The sequence below is a fragment of the Ambystoma mexicanum genome, chromosome 3q (assembly GCF_040938575.1).
Source record: "Ambystoma mexicanum isolate Mex_15411 chromosome 3q, UKY_AmexF1_1, whole genome shotgun sequence".
In the NCBI taxonomy this organism is placed as follows: domain Eukaryota; kingdom Metazoa; phylum Chordata; class Amphibia; order Caudata; family Ambystomatidae; genus Ambystoma; species Ambystoma mexicanum.
The window spans coordinates 1197942919-1197958789 of NC_090926.1; the positions used below are offsets into that span (position 1 = coordinate 1197942919).

The 15871-nt window shown below is 45.1% G+C and overlaps 1 protein-coding gene across 2 annotated transcripts in view; it reads left to right on the plus strand.

Annotated features, from left to right (window-relative positions):
* Nucleotides 1-15871, plus strand: part of LOC138447740 (complement C3-like) — a 2843165-nt gene that overhangs the window by 2511655 nt on the left and 315639 nt on the right. For both annotated transcript variants that reach the window (XM_069604045.1, XM_069604046.1), the window contains exon 39: nucleotides 14567-14647. In XM_069604045.1, coding sequence (XP_069460146.1) covers nucleotides 14567-14647 — 81 coding nt within the window. The remainder of the gene's footprint in view (nucleotides 1-14566; nucleotides 14648-15871) is intronic.

The window sequence follows — 15871 nt, forward strand, 5'->3', positions numbered from 1 at the left end:
GGAAGATTCCAGCAAGTTCGGACGAGGATGGTAACTTACACAGGGGTGTAAAATGAGCCATATGAGTGAACAAATCTATGGTAACAATGATGGTCGTGTACCCTCGGGAAGGTGGTAATTCCACAATGAAGTCTGTAGCAATCAATTCCCATGGCCTTGTTGGCAGCGATGGTTGCATTAGAAGACCCGCCGGTCTCTTGTTATCATGTTTGTTTTGACTGCAGACAGCACAAGCTTTGATGTACTGCTGTACGTCGGTCTTCATTCCAGGCCACCAAAACTGTCTTTGTATAAGACGGAGGGTGTTGGTTATGCCACGATGTCCGTAGTGAAGGGTATCATGACAGAGGTTTATCATTCTTTGTTGTAATTTCTGTGTAGGAATGACCAGTGCATTGTCCTTGAATAAGTATCCTTCCTTAAGTCTTATGTTCCATGGATTCTTCATTGAAATATCCTTCCAGAGGTCAGAGGATTGAGTTTGTACTCAAATTTCTTCCAGGAGGTTGACTGCTTGATCTACAAAGATCGTGTGGGGAAACATCTTAGGATAGGCCTTGTCTTCAGTAGTTACATAGTCAGGACGTCGAGATAAGGCGTCAGCAATCATGTTTTGTGATCCGGGAACATGAGTGATTTGGAATTGGTATTGGGCAAAGAAGTAGACCCAACGCGCCTGACGACTGTTCCTGTACTCCAATGATTGTAGAATTTGAAGATTGTGATGGTCCGTGCGGACCTGAATTGGATATCTAGCACCCAGAAGTAGATGTCGCCATTCAGTGAAGGCCTGGCGTATGGCTAACAGTTCCTTTTCCAGGACGGAATAGTGTGTCTCACTGGGAGTCACGGTTCGTGAGAGGTAAGCAATGGGGTGTTCCAGTTTATCCTCAAGTTCCTGTTTCAAGACCGCTCCTATGGCGTAGTTAGAGGCATCCGTTTCCACCAGGAATGGGCGATTTATGTCTGGTTGGGCCAGGATGGGGGCTTGCGTGAACTCTGTCTTCAATCGTTGGAATGCTTTGTCTTGCGGTGTAGACCAGATAAAGGGAGTGTCTTTCTTCAAGAGAGCAACAATCGGCTGGACAATCTCGGAAAAGGTAGAAATGAACTTCCGGTAGAAGTTGGCAAGCCCCAGGAAGGATTTAACTTGTTTCACGGAGGTGGGAGCAGGCCATGCCAGTATGGCCTTTACCTTTGAAGGGTCCATACCAATTCCTTCTGGGCTAAGGATGAATCCCAGATAGTGAACAGAAGTAACGTGAAACAAGCATTTTTTTGGGTTTGGCTAAAAGTTTGTGTTCACAGAGTCGTTGCAGTACTGCCTTTACATGCTCTTCATCCTTTAGAGGATCCTTGGAAAAGATCAATATATCATCCAGATAGACAATGACAAAAAGGAATAACATGTGAGAAAACACCCTGTCCATAAAATGTTGAAAAACCGCTGGGGCATTAGCTAGTCCAAAGGGCATGACTAGATATTCATAGTGACCAAAGGGTGTTCTAAAGGCTGTTTTCCATTCGTCTCCTTCCCGGACACGGATCAAATGATAGGCACCCGGAGATCCAACTTCGTGAATACTACGGCGCCTCTCACAGCTTCCAGGATATCCGAGATCAGGGGTAGTGGGTACCGATCTTTGAGGGTGCATTGATTGAAGCCACGATAGTCGAGGCAAGGTCTGAGTTCCTTGGTGTCCTTCTTGGGAACAAAGAACAATGAAGCACCCGCTGGAGATTTTGATGGTCTTATAGTGCCGTTTTCAAGGTTGGTATCCAGGTATTCTCTGAGGCCCTTTTTCTCAGGTTCGGAAAGAATGAACATTCTGCCAAAAGGAATCACTGCTGAGGGATTTGTATCTATGGCACAGTCTTCAGGTCTGTGAGGGGGTAAGGCCTGGACTATGGCAGTTGATAATACATCAGCATATCCCTGATAGGCTTCTGGAACTTTTATGATATTAGAAACCATGATTGGTGTTTTCAGGTCTCTTGGTGGTTCTTTAAGGGGTGTCGAGGAGGGATCCAGGATTAGACAGTGGGACATACAAAACTCTGAGCCTAGGAATAGTGATCCTCCTGTCCAATTGATATACGGATTGTGCTTCTGTAACCAGGGCATACCCAATACCATGGGGTAATGGGCTGACTTAATGATGTCAAATGGAATCCGCTCTTGGTGATGGTTTATGGAAAGTTGGATCTCTTTTGTCTGCAGACTTATGGGACCTGAAGAGAGGGGTTTTCCGTTGATTGCTTCCACTGGCTGCATGGTGCTTTGTGTCTCGTACGGAATATGATGACTAACAACCCAGTCTTGATCAATGAAAATTCCCATAGCTCCACAGTCAACCAAGGCCAGAATGGGATAGGTCTTATTCTTGGAGGGCGACAGGAAGGCTTGTAGTATCGCCAAATTGTTTTGTCCAGGAGAGTTCAAGGATGGAATTGATGTGAAGCAAACATCTCTCTCCCGAAGCTCTGCTCCATCTAGGATCGGGAGCTGGTGTTTCCCAGAGGACACTCCCTAACTAGGTGTTTGTCTGAGGCACAATACATGCACAACCCCGTATGAATCCTTCTCATTCTTTCTTGCGGGAATATAGGTCCACGGAAGGCTCCTATCTGCATGGGTTCTGGTTCGGAGATTGAGCCTGGGTTTGTGTCTGCCTTGGTGGTGCTCTCAAAGGATGGCTTCGGAGGATTAGCTTTGGATTTCTTCTTCTCTGCCTTTCTTTCCTGGATACGAAAATCTATTTACATGGCAAGGTCCATTAGTGCCTGGAATGAGTTTGGGCGAGCCACTCTGGCCAACTCATCCTTAATCTCCTCATTCAGGCCTCTCCTGAAAAGGGTAAAACTCGCCTCCGGGGACCAATCAGCTTCCTTGACTAACTGCTTGAATCGGGTAACATAGGTGAGCATATCCTGGGATCCTGCTGAAAGTCTAACAGGCGTTCCTGGGCACTATAGACCTGTTCTGGACGGTGAAACATGGTCTTAAGGGCTTGTATGAAGCCATCATAGTCATCTAGAAGAACGTCGCCGGAATTAACGAGGGGCGTGGCCCAGGTTAAGGCGTTTCCTGAAAGGTGGGAAATTATGAAGCCCACTTTAGCCCAGGGAGTTGAAAAGTAGTAGGGCTTAAAAGTAAAGTGAACCAAACATGAATCCAGGAATCCTCGAAGGGTTTCTGGTGAGCCATCATATTTGTCCACTATACCGCCCAGCAATACACTTTCTTTTGTGGCAGAATCGCGGGGATAGAACTAGTTGTTTGAGAGCGGCGTCTTCCACCTTTAGATTCTGCACCTCGGTTGATAACTCTTGCATGCCACGCATCAGGTCCTGGACGGCCGCTTCCATGTCCATATCGAGTTCGGTCGGTTGGCGTCTCAAACTGTCAAGGAGTTCCCCCCTTCTCACCTGAGTTCGATCTTTGCTGGATTTCTTGATCGATGCCTTCTTGCGTACTGCTCGAGTCTTGAATAATGCTGCACAAGTCTCTTCCGACTCCAGCGTGCGTTCAAGTACCGGGATGCAGGGGTCCAGGAATCCAGGAAATAACAGGGTGCGCAACCAGCACACGAGTCCAGGAATCAAGAAAGGAAGGAAAGGGACTGGAATTGGGTTAGAGTGGAAGAAGCAAGGGAAACAATACCGGGAACTACGGAGCACTCGTCTGGTCGCTACTTCGAAATAGCATTGAGACGCGCGGGGCCGCGGGTGCGTGGCATATTTATGGAACGTACTACGTCCACCTTGAAGGCTGGTGCGAGGCGTGTCACGTGATACGGCCATGTTGTGAGAAACAATGAATGCAAGCCCCACCGTGACAAGGACCAGGAAGTCCAGAAGGGGCGCGTTCTGTGGGTCATGACAAGTACACAATAACAACCAAGAAAATCCAGAGAAAAATTGATAGCCACGGAAAAAAGAGACGCACAAGTTGAAATGACGAAGATTTCCTCCTAATTGATCAAGACCTAATATCTCAGCAAATCGAGAATGATAAGAGGAAGGAGGACGTGCACGAGGTCTCTAACACTAATGAATCTCCTTTTGAAGATGAAAGAGAGATTCGCCAGTCAAATGAGGGAATAAGGAAGTAATACGTGTTCTATCATCAGGAGACAGCTCTAGAGATGAATCAATGATTGCTCAGTAGCACCAGAGTCTTCATCACCAATGAATACTATGCAAGTGAGGGACAATAATACCTTGGCCGCCCTCAATTTTGTGCTAAATTCAATGGTCTCTGTTTTTGAACTCTAAAGGACCGAGGTCCAAGGGCAAGCAAGTATCCTCCTTGAACTTACAAGAGAGGTGGCAAATTTGGACTCAAATTTAGTAGGGTGCAACAATATCATCAATTCCTCTTTGTTACCGTTGGTGAAAGATATGAGGCTGGAATTGGTGAAACAGGGAATGGACATATCAGCAATCCAACGTTCATTGGCAACAAAAAAGAGGGGGAAGGTAATATATCGATCCTTCTCCAAGATCTTTGACAAAAATCAAACCAATCATTAGTGGGCCCCAAGAGGAAAAAATAGAAGATCGAGAGGAGAGAAATTCCTCTATCTTTAATGATACTCCTCTGTCAGAATCCGTCCTCGAAGAATTTTTGCAAATGGCCAACACAGTTGATGCATCACTAGAGACGGTGGAGCAGGTGTCAAATCAGGAGGAAGATATCTCTCAAACAATTCCAGAACTGATAAACCAGCCCAGTACAGAGACAGGGCAGTGCTTGTCCAAAAATAAAAAGAGACAAAGGAAAAGAGATGCCAGAAGGAGGAGGAAAAGCTTAGGGGCGGTACCTGCCTGGGAGGGTGGGAAGAAAACCAAAAACCAAGGAAGGGAAAAAATAATGAAAACGAAAACAATCTCCTTCTTGAAATCACTGCTCAAAAAAAAGGCAGCACATTCTATTAAAGGGAGTGAGGCTGTTGATACTGTAAAGGCTCCTAACAGGGTCTCATTAACATAAAGTCATAAGGGAGGGCACCCAATTCTCAGAGATAAGAAAGAAGATGAGCCGGAAGACATCATCCATGAGGAAATCAGGGTGATCAATGTTAGTGTGGGGTTGCCAACGGATTGGAAGGAAGCAGAAAAGGAGGAAATGAAAAAAAATCTGTGTAAAGGAAGGAAGGGCAGTGACAAATCACTGGGCCCTAACTTATGCTGGGGCAGTAACAGAAAAATCCCAGTGGCACCCATCTTCTTATTAAACAAACAGCATGCAGCATTGAAAGCGACTGGTGAAAATAGAACAGCCAGCAGCCGACCCGAACAGGAGGATAGCTCCCATCTTTCTGTTGGGGCAACCTAAAATACATAGCGCTGGGAAAAGCATGATGCTGGAAGAAGTGAAAATGGGGCCAGGCAAACAATGTTCTTTGAATATGGATCATAATGGAATGGGGAAAGCCCGAGAAGTGATTGAGATTAGAGAGATCACAGTGGAGGCCTCACAAGAGGAGTTCCACCAATCCAACCAGGGGGCAGACATTGATGCAGAAAAAACAATTTTTGCAATTGCCAAGTTTTGGCTATCCCTGGTATCGAACAAAAAAGCAACCAGATCACTGCAGTGTTATCTTGACACATCTGAAAAAAGTGACGAGCCTTTATATGATCAGGTCCGATGATATTGAATACGTTCACTTCCCTAACATCCAAAATGCGTACTTGGTAGAACTTGGACTGACCTCAAGGGAGTGTAAAGAAGCAATAAAGGGAGCGTCAAAAGAGTTAGAAGGTCTGGTAATTCGAGTTACAAATACCTGTCCGGTGGAACCTCAGAAGCCAAAACAGAACTTGTCCAAATGGAACTCAAGAGCAACAGAATGGTCTGGAGACCTACAAGAAGGTCACTCCACAGCCACAAGGGCCGAGGCTAATAGCATTAACAGAGACAATTTGCCTATCTCTCTACTACCAGAAATTGTGTGCCAGGTTCTCCTCAGGCTGGGAGTAGGGACCCAGCACCTTTAGACAAAACCTTTAGACAAAAGGAGTTAAGGGTAATCTGCTGGAACACGCGGGGTCCCAATACAGTCACATCGCAAAAAATGAAGGAGCTCCTCTTTAATCTGGGGGATATTGTAATGTTACAAGAAACATGGTTAGTTAATCCCATTGAAATCAAAGGATTTAGAGTCATCCACCAGGCCGCCATTCAAAAAGTGAAAGGGAGACCATCGGGTGGGTTGCTCGTAGCAATTAGAAATTCCCTATTGAGGGAGCCTGTCTCAATCGTAAAAAATGATGGCGGGATCCAAATTTGTTGGGTATCTTTGAAATGTCAGATATGTTATTTGTGAACGTTTATTGGAACCCTGCGCGTTCTAGTCAGGATGCCTTTTTGAGGGACCTGGCGGTTTCACTGGAGAAAATCAAGCTCCTCTATGGGGGTGGTCAAATCATGCTGGGGTGACCTAAACTCTCATTGCCTGCGCCCGTCAAAGGTGGGTGAGGCTATACAATGGAGGAAACCCTCAGAGAGGGGTAGATTTTGGATAGAGTTCCTCAAAGGATGGGTTCTGAAAATGGGTAACGGGTCTCTCCCGTGGGCCATACCAGCAAATCCGACAAGATCCCAGGGCAAAACTAGCTCAATTATCAACTATTTTTTCTTGTTTTTTGACCTCTTTGCCCAGCATGTCTCTTTGATCAAAAAGGGGGGGGGAGTGATCATTTTAGGCTGGCTCTGACTTTCTCAGATACGGTTTTTGAAGGGCAATGCAGGCAAAGACAGATGGTCGAAAGTAGGAAAGGGAGTATACGCCTCCAAAAATATAAACGGGACGGGTTGACTCTGAATAAGTTTCTCAGCAAAACTCCTGATTATATTTTAAGGTTCAACTGTACTCCGGACAGTTTCACCAAATTCATTTGGTCTACCTGTCCGCCGAGTGTGGGAGGAGAGGGAAAAATGCAAGTGCATCGCCATGCTTTTGACGAAGCTTCTATGTTGAAGAATAACGTCTGATTCAAGAGCTAAGGATGTTAAAAAATCTTAACATTGGAAAGGCTGAACTGAAAAAAAATCTAAAGCACTACGCCAGTCGTATAAACAATGGTCGGTGGGAAGGAAGGCCAAGCGTCTTCAGCACAATAGTGAACTCATGCTGAGGTTGGTGGCAAACAGGGATTCTGGTCATTTTTGGAAGGTGATAAACTCAATGGAGGGTAAATTAAAAAGCTCACTTTGCAACCTGGTACCTGAAAAGATATGGGTGGAATATCTCTCACCTTCGGCTCCTGCAGAACACCCATTCTTTCAGCCTTGGAGAGTGTGAAATGGGAGCTTCCGTTAGATTCACAGATTCTGGAAGATCTAATCAGGAGGTGCTCGTCCTCCAAAGCAGGTCGTCCAAATGGGCTTAAGTACCTAGTGCTAAAAGAGAATCCAACATTATTTGGTTATTATACGAAATCCTGCTAAAGAAAGTACTGCCTCCCACTTGGAAGTCGGCTATAATTATTCCACTATTCAAGGGGGGGGTCGGACGTTACCAATCAATTACCGACCAATCACCCTTCTGGATATTGATGGAATGCTCTTCATGAAAATCCTTCTGGGTGAGGTGGAGAAATGGGTAAAGGAACACAAGATTCTCTCCAAGTACCAAACCGGTTTTCGAAAGGGCCTCTCAAGAGCCTTAAATGGAGTTGCTCTCAATGTCATGTCAGAGAAAACGCGTAAGCTTGGAGGAAATTGGTTGTATGGGGCTTGGGTGGATTTCTCCAGAGCTTTCGATCAGGTGGACACGAGCAGACTGTGGGCAAAGTTAAGAACCTGGGGCATTCCCGAGGGGTTGCTCGCCATGTTGATCGAGTCCCACAAAGATAATACTATAAGAATTTGACTCGACGAGGAAGGGAAATTGTTTGAGTCTATCAGAGTGGAAAAGGGGGTCCGTCAGGGCTGTCTGGGGGCCCCGTTGTTTTTTAATTTGTACCTGGCGGATGCGGGAGAATGCCTAAAATACTTCACGTTAGCCAGCCCAGTGATCGGTAGATCAAAGGTTCACTGGCTGGCGTACGCTGGTGATGTGGTTCTCTTAGACTGCACCCCTGTAGGATTGCAGAGACTGCTCAATAGACTTGATAGTTATGCTAGCGAAAATGGGATAAAAATCAAAGATTCTGTTGTTCAGACAAAGGTGGTAGCAGATCAATGTGAGGGGGCAAGGGGATGTTGCGTCGGATACACATTTTGTGCAGAATGGCACATGCCATGATGATCTTGGCCACCTTCTCATGCCTGTAGAGGAGTGCCACACCCGACGGGCTAAGGTAGCAAAACCATGCCTTCAACAGCCCAAAGGTCTGCTCAATGACCACACGGGTACGGGTGTAGAATCAATAGTAGTCCTCCTCGTGCCTGTTCTGTGGGTTCTTGGACAGGGGTGAGGAGCCACGACATTAAGGGATAGCCACTGTCACCTGCATGGGAGCCAAAAAAAGGTATATGTAAGTCAATTGATGATGGACAGCTGTACTAGTCACACATGCCGGCCGATTATCGTTGGTCACATGCACATGTCCCCGGTTGTATGTACACCATTTTTAGGCCCTCAATGTGCCCAGTGCCATGGAATAATGGTGTGGGTTGCATCTTGAAGATGATACATAGTGTGCTCTGCCGTCTTGTGGCCCATGCATTGTGTACGCATACAGCTGTGTCTGTGTGAATTTAGGGATTTGTTGTGTTCTGTAGGATTTTCTGATTGGGAGCTTTGGCAGTAGGCTCTGCAATATTGGGCATTCAGCGCTGATTTCTCCCATGATGACATGCAGCATTCCTGTGGTTGTGGCGGCCCTGTGACAGACAGTGGATTCCCTTGGTGGTTCAGTCCAATGCTCTCCCATGGATGCTTGTCCTGTGTGGTGATTCGCAGGAGACAACAACATAGTGCATATACCCTGCATGTTGCTGGCTGGGGTTACGGAGGGTGAGGTCTTCTGATGAGTGGTGCACATGTTGTGGGATGTGGGGTGGTTTACTGTTAGTCATGTTGTGATAGGTGATGACCTCACTTCATTCCTATGGGATTTGGGTGTCATGTTCTGTTTGGGATGCTTTGGAGCACAGTGTTTAGTGATGTGCACATCGTGCTGTCACATGACCATTGACACCATGGTGGTGTGTGCATCTCTCCCCCCATTTCACTGCCATGTGCCTTTCATGCAACTTACCAAGCAGCCAGGCACGTCGTACAGATTGCCGCTCCGAGAAGCGTGGTAGCGTGGAATTGCGCAGGACCATAGAGTCATGAGTTGATCCAGGATATCGGGCACAACAACATGTGATGATCTTGCTGGCGTTGCATGCCATCTGCACTTGATGGAGCGGTATTGCTTGTGGTTGCGGTACACCACCTCCATGGCATGCGGGACCACCAACTCCATGTGGGGGCAGTTGAGGGCACCTATGATATTTGGCATGCCTGCCAGTGCATGGAAGCTAACTTTTGTTTCAAAAATCTCCTGGGGAGTCAGTGGTAGGGATATGTAGTCCCTTGTGTTCTTGAGGAGGGCATCCAGCACTTGCTTCAGGTTGCGAGAAAATAAGGGTTGTAATATGCCATGCATTTGCCCCACTGTGTGCTGGTGGGTGCCTGTGGAAAGGAAGTGAAGCACCGACACTACCTTTAGTAGAGGGGGGATTGCGGTGTGTATTTCAATGTGGCTGACAAGGTTGTTGTGTATCATGTCCACGATGGTGGTGATGGTGTCCCGATCCAGACGGTAAAGGGTGTGGTTCTGCTCCGGGGTTAGTTTGAAAGGACTGGCTCTGATGAAAGTGATTGGGGGCTGCCTGCATGGTTACGCTGGCAGCACTGGTGGGGCATGCTGGGCCTGCCTCAACCTCCTTCTCCTGCTGCGTCTCCTCTGTGGTGCCTGCTGTTGTTGTTGTTGTTGTTGCTGGTGTTGCAATGCAAGCATGTCCTCCAGCTCCAGTATTGCTACTACTATTGGAATCATCTTGGTGTGGGAAGGGGTGTGAGGTGCGTGGGTGTGCTCCTTTTGTACAGGCCCAGACTCCATTGCCTACACCTGTGCTGATAGTGTGCACCTGTGGCAGTTGGGAATACTGCACATAGCATTTTACGGTTGGTTTGCAATGCCGGTATTTACGGCATGCCGGTATCCACTATTTGCGCCTTCATGATGCCGGTATTTGCTTGTCCGCCTGACTTGGAATTTACTCCTGTTAGCGACATGCCGCTATTTCTGGTTTGATGGGCCGCGTGCCCGCACCCATGCCGCTATTAGAGGCACCGTTATTTACGGTGCTGCTAATAGCGGGTTGGCAGGTCGGAATGGGCCGGAGCGGTAAGCGATGCCCGTAATCCTTTACCGGCATCGTTTTTCCCTTACCTCCAAACTCGGAATGACCCCCAAAGTCTTAAAAAAGCTCCCTACAGTCATTGGAAGATAGGAGGTCAGCACATTGAGAGAGTGGAGGAGCTGTTATATTTAGGCTTTAAAATATATGCCTCCACTACCATTTGTAAGGTTGAGAAGGATTTGCAAAAATAAAATTTTACAACTATCAGCTCAGATGAAAAAAAATCTTACTAAAATATTGCAAATTCTCAATTCTACCATTGATTAAGTTTTATAAGGCTAAAGTCATCCCGGTAATACTTTACGGCCGGAAACAAAACCCCTCTTATGGCACACAGATTGGCAGAAATGGGAGGGGTTGGTCTGGAAGAAAGTCCTCAATCTCCCCATGGGTGTTTCAATCGGATTTGAATTAGGGTTAAGCTCCTTAAAACCCATTGCAGGCTGGAAACTAATTTCTCTCTTTATGCTTATCTCGGTCGAACAAGAGGACTTTCTATATGGGGACATCAAAGAGCATTTTGAGAGGTGTGATTCTGAGAGACTAAGAAAATTAGAAGAGTGGGCCCTTTGTGAATTATCTAAGGCAAATACAGATTTGGATACTTTGATACACAACCCCTGTGAGGCTAAAAAGAATCTGGCGGAAATGGACTGGATCACAACAATTGAAACTATGCATGCCAGAGCAAGAACCAATCAATTCATGGCAGAAGAAAAGAATTTAGGCTTTGTTCCAAGCTATTAAGTAAAATTCCTGGATTGGAAAATAAGGAATCATTTTCCCAGAATTCGGCTCAATGTAGTAAGAACTGGTGAGGTTTTGGCACAGAGAGGACAAGGTGATTCAGCAACAAAGTTATGTGATCGGTGCTCTAATCCGAAAATCCAAACTTTGAAACATCTTTTAATGGACTGTCAAGGAACCAGGCAAGCTAGATCTCGACTGTTCACTAGATTTGGTCTCAATAGTGCTAACTTCATACCAGAAATGTTCTGGGACCGTCTAATCGCTGGTGTCCATAATCCTCTCACAATCGCTGTGGTGCAGGTGCTTGCTAGCTGTAATATTTTTGACTATCCACTTTTTAAATGTGTCTAAAGGTCACGTAGGTTTCTCCTCTTCCCTCGTTTTTTCTCAAATTCAAAACTAATGTTTAGGATCCTTGTGTGAAAAAGAAGAGTAATGTTATAGTTATCTATAATAGTGTTTAGGATCTGGAAATTTTAAGGAATCATTTATTTTTATTGTTTTCCATTTCTATTTTGAAAAAAAATGTTTTGAGACGAATTGTTTTTTATGTGGTAACTCAAGAATCCTTGTAATATGTGTTTGTTGATGGAAATATGTCACGTTTTTATTTTCTAAATTTTTATTTTCATTCTCTTTGTTAAAGGACTAAATCAGTTGAGCTTTTCTTTTGTAAAAGGTTGTTTCAACCAAACACAAATAAATACAAAAAAAAAAAAATAGTCCCTTATTGTTTTCTTCATGGTGGTTGCAGTCAATGTATATTCGAGGCCCGTCTCTATGTCCTTCTTGAGCCCATAATGTTAGAAGAAGAGAAGTAACCCCCCGCAAAGCTTCCCCATCAAACGGGCCTGAGACTGAAGGATGAAATTATTCAATGACTAAACAATTTACTGCCAGTAGATCAGCATTGGCTGGAGTCACCAATGGTTGTGTGTGCTTTTACAATTTTACCAGTAGAGACAGTCTCATCCAAGTCGAGGGCCCGTAGATCATCTTCCAGCAGATCACTCCTTAGATAATAACTACGTGACATAGTAGTGTAGTAGTGTGGTAGAGCTATAAAGTGAAAGCCTTTAATACCTAGTGGTTTAAACCAAGAACAAATAAACAAATAAAAAAAAAAATACCTAGTGGTGTTCTATAACATTAGGAGCTATAGGGGGTTGAACTCAAAACCTTGGTACCACTTCTTGCGACTAACTGTTAATGAGGGCACACATTTTGCAAGCAGATATCTTCATAGTTTTCTTTCCTTGTCGACTCAAAAGCTCACTAACACCCACAGACACCGACCACAAGGAAAAGAAAAAGACAGCTCAGAAGCTCTGAAAACCAGCAGTTGCTCACAACAAAAGCCACTCCAATCGACTCAAAAGCTCCCTAAGGCCCATAGTCATCGATTGAAATTGAGCTAACTGAAAGCTAAAGAGTTTTAGAGTTACCTCGGTACAGAGGCAGAGTTTTTTGCGAAATGTCGGCTCAAAAGCTTGCTAACGCTCGCAGTCACCGACTTCACTGATTACAAATGTATTCGACCGGCGATGAGTCGGGCTGATCTGACACTCCTAGGCTTCTGCTTTTACCAAAAGGCTGATCTGTCTGCACTTGGATCTCTGACCTTCTGGATCTCACTTTACAAGTTAATTAGGGAGGAAGAGGTCAGCCCAAAAGTGAGGACATGCAGTCACCGACAACAAGAAAACTGAAAAATGGACATTGGTAGCTCACACTATAGTTGGGATCTCTCTGATTTCTCTGTGCTGAGACTGTGGATCCGCATTAGTGCCAAGCCACGATAGCAGCGAAAATTAAAAACAGCTTATTGACTCTTGACGCATCTCCGACTGTAGGAGTGAACAACTCATCCATCACTCAAATAGCACACCAGAGGTTCAAAAGGCAAGAAACCCTTACGGCCAGCTCGACAGCCCTCTGATCACGCGACTGGCACAAACAGCCTGACAAGCAGTATGGTCAACAAAGCTATACAATTTGCCCAACTGGCCGTTACAAATCAGAGGCGAGCGGTACATCACAATGCTGGGCGGTACAACACAGCGGTCGGCTATCAGAGTCATTACCATTGTAAACTCGAGGGCAGTCTTCCTACAGCCTTACCGCCGGCTCCAAAGGCTTACTGCCGGCTCCACAGATCTGCAAGCCACCTCAGGGAAGGCTACAGGGTATAATTGCTTAGTGTAATTGCAACCCCCTCAGGTACCCCTCAGGTACCAGGCGGTTGCGTCTCTGGAACACTGCTACTCCTCCTGCTCTGTCACTCGCTCACTCGATATTTTCAGACATGAACACTACATTGTTTTAAACAAGTGGTACTCGAGGGCAATCACTGTTAGAGATTAGAGGATATGGGGAGCGTGGTGAGTTACTTGGCAAACTGGATGGCCTTAAGTTAATTAAATGGTTTGTTCATTTTGGCGGGAATGAAGGGCGGCTCGGATACTTGGTGGTAACCAATAACAAAAGTTTAAGTGTTGGATCCTGCAGTCCTGCGTGTTGTTTTATGTTACCAGTGGGGATTAGTGGAAGTGTCCGTGATTTGATTTTATCCACAACACAGGCATGTCTCTGATAGTTGGTCCCAGGATCCAAAACTGTGAGTGCAGCCGTAGGGGATGTGATATTACATGAGATGGCATTAATAGTGAATTGGTTGCCACCAGTGGTTTACCAAACGATACCTAATTTCAATGTAACCAGCCTCTTTGATAAAGCAACTGCTCATTGGTTCTATTCCACCAGGCTGGACCATTACATTCCACAAGTTGGGGCAGATAACATGCTCCAACAAACACTACCAAGTATCAACATGCTTCCTGAGCAGCACTAACTACTGTTGAATGATGGTGAACACAGTGGCCACGTAGACTTGATCACTCATTAACAAATGGCAGCATGATCGAATGGTCCAAACACATCTTAAGTAGTTGAAAGGCAATATAGCCAGTACAATACAAAAACAATATGTAGATATGTTTTGATGTAGTTACCATCCGAGAGCTAGATGGCATTTTTCAAAGTTTGTTTCTGCAGACTATTATTCAATCTTGTTGTGCTTGTTTTCACAGTGCTTTTTAATTGTAAATGTAACCCTCTAATATTTGAGCTAGCTAATGGGAGGGTGAAAAAAGCCTAGCACACATAATTGTATTAATAGCACATTATGAAGAGGGTACCTTGCTTCAAACAAAGACTAATTTTTAATCAAGGAGAACAGTGAAAAAATTAAAAATATTGGATTTGGAAATAAGTATAAGAATGCATTTAGCAGAGAGAAGTATATACTGGTGCATGGGGTGTGGGGTGTTGAAGTCCTTCCACAAGTTCCTTTTTTTATGCAAAATTACCTAAGTCAAACTGGGGCAAATACTATGGTTGTACAGTGATGTAGGGGCTTTTAAACGTTCTTTCCTTCTTTTTCAGCGTACAGAGTGAAGCTGACAAAAACTGATAGCGACATTTATGACAAGCACAGTATGAGTATTTTGAGTGTCATCAAGAGTGGTAAGTAGGCCTCCTTTCAGTTATCTCAGATATGGACAAAGTGGTCATTGTTACATTCTCTTTTTCATACTTTACTGTGTTCTGTGTTTGGTCAGATTTTTACTCCTATGTTCCATCCCCTTTCCTACATGTTCATGAGAAGTCAACTACAGCAGCATTATAATTAAAAAAGAAAGACGTACAGCTCACGGGGGCCTGACAGACTTTACCCCACACGGAACTGTCCACGTGACTGCTTCCTGCTGCACCATCCTTGTCCTTCTCTCCATGCAGGCAGAGAGCTGGAAACCTGCTTAGCAACCACGCCTTTCTCGGCACGTAAATTAACAGTGATTTTCTTGGTTTGTGGAGCCACTCTCTCACATTTATAAATACACTGGTCGCTGACCTTAAACAGTTCATCACCTATAATAGCTGCATTTTGGCAGTGGATCTTCACAACCTTTTCTGAAGTGTCTTGGTGCTGACTGCACCAGCGACCTCTATGCTGCCTATTCTTCCTTTACAGGTCCCACACTATGTAAGCGTCTGAAGCACTGTGAGTGCAGCTTTTAGTCTTCTCCCACAGTTAATTTCAAGGCCTTCGAGGAACCTTGTTCCAGATAAGCCTACTTGTATCCAGAGCGCCCTGACTGGGGGACATGTTTGTCACATGTACAACTGTTCCCATAGTCCCCGCTTCGGAAAAAGGTATTTATCACTGGATACAGTTCAAGGGTTTTTTGGGACTTTTGCAAGGCCACAGCCCTCCGCACCGAGTGGCATGTCCAAAGCCCCTTTGGGGATTCAGTGACCATCTCTCCTTTACATTTGTTTGACTAAATGCAACAATTTCCATTGAACAATGTGCACGACTTTGCATTTAAATGGCATATAATTTAATGTTAAACATAACAAGATAAGTGTTTTATTTTAAATGTGAATTTAGCTAATGCTAAACAGTTTCTGTATTTGTGCTGTCATGTTGCATGAAGGTAATAGTAAACTGTGGGCTTGTAGAATGCATTGCGGCCACCAGGCATTCTGACAGAGCCCGATCAGGCACTTCAGGCTACTTCAGCATAGCCGAATCTGTGGAATATCCATGTGATAAATTCTTGGGGCACCTCCCCGGCCCAGCAAAAGACTATCTTATTCGTCTTAGCCATCTTCACATCACCTTGAAAATTACCCCTGAGCGTCGAAACACGTGTCGGCTGCATAAACACTATTTGCACTCTTAAA